The following is a 5,694-nucleotide window of genomic DNA, read 5'->3' on the forward strand; positions in this document are numbered from 1 at the left end:
CTGTTGTGTTGGCAATGCTGTCCCGAAATGGTTGAGTCAAGGCGTGGTGAAGAAGGAAGAAGACACAAAATAAAATCATGACAAGAAGACGAGGCATTGGGTCGCTGATAAAAGCCCTCAACACAATAAGAATCAGACGACGACCAATCATCACACTTTCCCAGCACAACGGAAGCCTGCTGCCGCTTTCAGGCCTCTTAAAACAGCCGTAAAGCACCCTTTCCACAGAATTCTTTGGCAACTGGCTGCAACGTGAGTCTTCAATGGCTGGATTTCTTGCTCCACGATATAGCGAATTATAAGCCCAGTAAAGCAAGAGGGGCAACGAAAAACAACAGGCCAGAAGAAATTCTCCAACAGAAAGCATCCCGTTATACAACTTCAAAGAACCCCAAAGCAATACCAACACGAAAGGTAAAACATAGGTAAGAATGAAGACAATCATAACGTATTGCCACCACTGAAAACAAGCAATATTACCATCGAAAAACAAGCGCTGTTCTGAGCCAATAGGAACACAGCGTAGTAAACTGAAGCTGACAGAGGCCAGAGTTGTGTATCCTAGCAACATGGTCTGCAAAACACCGCCAATATAGGGTTCAACAGATGGTGCTTCTTGGCCTCGAAGCGTCTGAACTCTCCAATACAAAGCGTAAAACACGCCAATCATAAGCAGAGTGCCAAACACATGAGATGCAGAAAATAGCTGCTTAGTTACCACCGTCAGGCCAGGAAAGGGACAAATCAATCCACTGGAAGACAATTTTTGCTGAAAGTTGAACAGCCCTACCAAAGGATCGATGAACTTCTTTGAAATGACGTGTCGGGCTGAGGTGGAGATAAAGAGAAGGTTTGAAGTCTGATAGAAATAGAAAAGAATCTTCACATAGCCCTTGTCAAAGACATTGTCAGGGTTTGCCGGTTCATGGTGTTTAACCCAGAGTATTTGACGCCCAATCCAGGGCACAATGGGAGGCTGAAATGCGAAAAACAACGCCAAGACCGAGACATAAACTAAAGCCACAGGCCAAAACCAGTAATCGTTGCATTTATGTGATGGTCTACAGTCTGTAGAGTAAAGCGTTTCTGTATAAGCGTGTTCACAAGCTCCATACAGTTCACCGCTCCGGTTGCCCTGGCAACCATTATAAATAGAGAGGTTTGTTCTCCGATAAGGAGGAAGGCAGTAACCCAGAGGACACATGGAAAACTTTAGCGCTTGTGGGTTGTTGTTATCTTTAAAACCCCAAAAGTTAGGTTTGGCGACGATATTTTGGGAACAGTTGGCTCCAAATGCGCAGGAAAGACACTGAAATCCTTGCACTAACTGCAACCCAAGCGCTTGACCACGCTGCAGGCTGTAGGAATTTCTGGGGCAAGCTGAACAGGTAAATTCAAGAGTAGACAGATTGAATTTGCATGATGCGTTGTTCACAGAAGTTACGAATTGATTTTGGAAGGTAAGAATTGCCATTTTACTGCCAACAGGACAATTGAAATTTGAATTTTCTTCAATATGTAATCTCCTACCATTTCTTACTTGCATAAGAGGTCTGGAAATGCCATAGGGTCTGGAGTCAAATGTCGTGTTGTACACAGTTAAATTTCCTGAACTTTCAGCACGGATAAAAGAAGCCGTAGACGCATTAAGAGAGATACCATGCGATGAGAGTCGCTCGTTCACGGTTTGAAGAAAAGAACTGTCCAGTATAATAAGACTTGCGGCTCCAGGCAAAGTGTACACATGTCCACCTTGAGCTTTTGCAAAATTATCAATGAACGAGCAATTCTTGAAAACCGCCTTTCCATAAGTTAAATGAACAGCACCACCCAAGACCGCAGCATTGCTCTCGAATTTTGTATCTTCAAAACTCATACGGTTCTTGTAATCCCACGAGGGGAAGCGTTGAGCAATGCAAATGTGGCGCCGTTCATCTTCCTTACAACATCCTGGATCTGTTTGAGTATCTGGATTAAGCACAACGGATATTGCACCTCCAGATTCAGAAAACGCAAGATTGTTTATGAAACGAGTTCTTTGAACTCCAAGATCCAGACTTCCCGAATGAGACACGTACAATGCTCCCCCACTGCTGTTACTGAAGCAGTTGAGAAAGGATGTGTTAAAAATATTTATTGTACTTGCCAAAGCAGTGTTTAGAATGCATAATGAACCTCCAGCCGACGACACAAATCCATCTGTTGAATAAGCGTAATTTCCGTCAAATATGGAATCCTGTACTTGCACTTGGGTCAAATTGATGGCCTCTATTGCTCCCCCACAACCATAAACCGTATTATGAAGGAATTTACTCTGGTATATTTTTAATGTGGAGTTAATTCCGATGGTAGCAGTACCTGTGAAGAATATTACTCTATTTGATTCCATGGTCACATTTTTAAAAATAATTATGCTGTGGTTCCACACTGCTATAGACAAGACTCCGCCAATATCGAAATCCGCCGAGGATATTCCGCTGTTGTTTTGAAAAAGTGAGTGTTGTATTGTTACTTGACTTTTCTTTGTCCAACTTGCGCTGAAAATTGAAGATGAGTAAATAGTAAGAGCACCACCGTTATTGGACACAAAACGACTGTCAATAACTGTAATATTCAGATGTGTTCCATAAGAGGCTACCAGTGATCCTCCCCAAGAAAGACCGTTCGCAGTGCATCTTGTAAAATGGCAATTTTCAACAGTTAAAAGCGAAAAAAGACCCGTGTGTATGAAAACGCCTGTACCCTGTGCGGCGGTGCAGTTGTTAAACGAAGAGTTACTCAGTTGCACGTATGCCTGAAGCATACGAATAGCTACAGCGCCTCCGTATGACGAACTGAAAGTATTGTTGAAATTGCATCTGCTAATACTGATCGGAGGAAGCTGATTGGAAATTTCTCCTAAAGTAGCTCTATCCGTTGAGTATTCAGTACTGTTCCAGCTTTGTGAGTAAATGTGCAGCGCTCCTCCCCTTCCATTTGTAGCTTTGTTTTCAAGAAAAACGTTGTCTTGAAAGCTAACATTGTGAGGATTGGTGCATTTAATGTTCATTGCTCCACCCTGAACGGCAGTCGTGTTAACAAACGATGAACCGGAGACATTCACGGTGCAGTTATCCTTCCCCTTCAGGGATATGACTCCGCCCTTTCCTTTGACATTGTGGCCGCTAAAATTTGAGTTGTGGATGTGCAAAGAAATGTGTGATGCAACAACACTGAATGACCGCGAATTTTGACTTATGAATGTACATGCGCTCAAAAACAAATTAACAGTACCGTTTTGAATGACGCATTCACTGTGACCGTCGCCCGTCACGACATCTTGACCTAATGGTGGACTGTTATCTAGAAATGTCACGTTGTTAAGGTTGATGTTCTGAGTGACGTTGTCTCCCATCTTAAAGAGAATGACTCCACTGGCACCAAACTTGTTGCGAGAAAACGTTACATTCTCCAAGGTAATATTAAAAATGAGTGGCTGATCGGTATAGGACCATTTCGTGAACGAGATGCAACTTTCCTCATAAGAAACGTCATTGCCAATAAAAGAGGCTTCAGTCAGTAGAAACACGACTTGGTTACCTAGTGAGGTTTTCCTTGTGCCATTGACCACAACGGAGATACACTGTCTGTTTTCAGAAAAGGTAGAATTCGTGATTTGAATTCTCGAGACCATCTCATTACTTATTACCAACTTTAAGCCTTGCTTTTGTCCTTCGAATTTACAGCCGTCTATTTTAACTGAAGAATCTTGAAAAATCATGTTTCCAGTCACAAGTAGCCCTGCTAACGTCACATTCATTGGGGTGTCAGAACCGCTGAACGTCAAATCATTTCCTTCCGAGCATCGAATCTGCGGCATGGGACTACCATGTCCAATCAGAGACAGACTCTTGTTTATGTAAATTCCCGGATACTCTGATGTTCCTGACTGACAGGTGTAGGGATGTTTGTCAGTGTCAGTTCCATCTAAATTGATCTGATCCCCATTTGACGCTAGGAAGGCGGCCCTCCCGATGGTTTGACAGGGCTTCGACTGATCACATGACCAGCTGTCATTACCCAACGCAGTAGACACGTACAATTTTCTTCCCTCGGAAGCAGGTCCTGTGAATTGGAATACTATAGTTTAAACATCGAAAGATGATCTTAAATGTACCATAGTGGAAAATTCGTTTTTAATTAAAATTTAACTTCTTTAGCTCTAGTCGATTTCACTAATATCGCTAAATGTAAACGTTTCAGCCACCACAGAGAGATACCCTTTTATATTAAATCATTTCCCGTGGTGCTTCTTTTTCAATATTGGTCACGCTGATATAATTTGTGTGTTGTTTTCGTTGTTTTATATTAATTGGTAGCCGCGGTGACTTCACCCCTCGCTCACTTTGTCCCACTTGAGATCTCTCCATATCAAAGACTGGTTGATCCTCAAAATAATCTTAAAGGTGTAGTGACGTGTCATTCGAAATTCTATTTGCCACCCCTGGATACACAATTGTCACGAACATGTCGGCCAGGCCATAAGTCACAGATGTACCAATAGAGAACGCTAGTGGAAAGCTTGTCAAACTTGTATATAACCTGCTGATCTGGTTACAGGCATTACAGGATTTGTTTGAATATTCATCTTCTGTCATCTCTTTGATTCTTGACTTTATTTGTTGAATGGTTTTGATGATGATGTGACACTGAAAATACACGAAACTTCACTTTCAGTAAACAGTGCCCCTGAGTCACGCGACTAAATTTTTCCCAGTGTCGAGAATATGGCGATTTCATACAGCGCCCAAGCTTGCAAAAATGGTAACCGGAAAGCTAACTTGATTTTCTCGGTCACTTAGCAATTCTAAACGAAGAAACAACACTTAAGAGTTCAACGGGGTTAACCTCTCCTCGCGAAAGAGAAGAAAAATAAAACCTCTGGCGCCCAGGGTATAGAGTAGGGAAAACGAACGTTCGATGCTCTTCGATTGAGTTCGATTGCCCAATATCTTCTTGTGTGTCCGATTGAGTTCGATTGAAATTCAGTTCGATTGGGTTCGATTGATTTTGCTGGGAAAACCGTGCCCGAGTGTCAAGCCACTAAACTATGGCGATTTCGTACCATGCCCAAGCTTGCAAAAATGGTCATTCGCGAAGCCACCTCGTGCGTACTGTCATTTACACGTCCATGCAAATGAATAACTTACGCACTGTTTCATAATGTCTCTAATATTGGAACGATGTTTTTAAACACATCAGTTGCCATACGTCTTACGTACCTTCAGCGGCAAACAAGAACAGATACAGTCTACAAAGACTGAAGCTTAATATTCTCATCTTGCTTTCTTAGCCCAGATTACAAATACGGACCAGTGTTCTATCAAAGGCTCCTGTGAACCAGCTCATGGATCCATCTCGCTGAATTAATTGCGATCTGCACTTTTCCGTGATAATGCAACGTCTTTCCCAGAGACTCCCATGAATGAGAGCGTTGCGTGACACCCCGGAAAACAATGCGAAAGAGGAAGTTTCATGTTGACCGGACGGTAATAAAGACCTCAAGGACTCTCCAGCAATGTTACAGCGTGGTAATGGTGATCCCCGTTTTTTTTTTTTTTCGGGTATTTGCTAAGAACAGTCTAATAAAGAACATATTTGAAGAAGAAAAAAAGTTTGATAGTAGAACATGAATTTTTTTGGAAAACAGTTCTG

General features: G+C 42.2%; 1 protein-coding gene across 1 annotated transcript in view; it reads right to left on the bottom strand.

Annotated features, from left to right (window-relative positions):
* Positions 1–5,466, bottom strand: part of LOC137997866 (uncharacterized) — a 7,046-nt gene extending 1,580 nt beyond the window's left edge. Inside the window, exons 1-2 of the mRNA XM_068844172.1 lie at positions 5,262–5,466; positions 1–4,104 (exon numbers count right to left, since the gene is read on the bottom strand). The exon at positions 1–4,104 is cut by the window's left edge and continues 1,580 nt beyond it. Coding sequence (XP_068700273.1) covers positions 1–4,104; positions 5,262–5,319 — 4,162 coding nt within the window. The 5' untranslated portion in view covers positions 5,320–5,466. The remainder of the gene's footprint in view (positions 4,105–5,261) is intronic.
* Positions 5,467–5,694: the final 228 nt, after the last annotated feature.

The sequence above is a fragment of the Montipora foliosa genome, chromosome 3, assembly GCF_036669935.1.
Source record: "Montipora foliosa isolate CH-2021 chromosome 3, ASM3666993v2, whole genome shotgun sequence".
NCBI classification, from domain to species: domain Eukaryota; kingdom Metazoa; phylum Cnidaria; class Anthozoa; order Scleractinia; family Acroporidae; genus Montipora; species Montipora foliosa.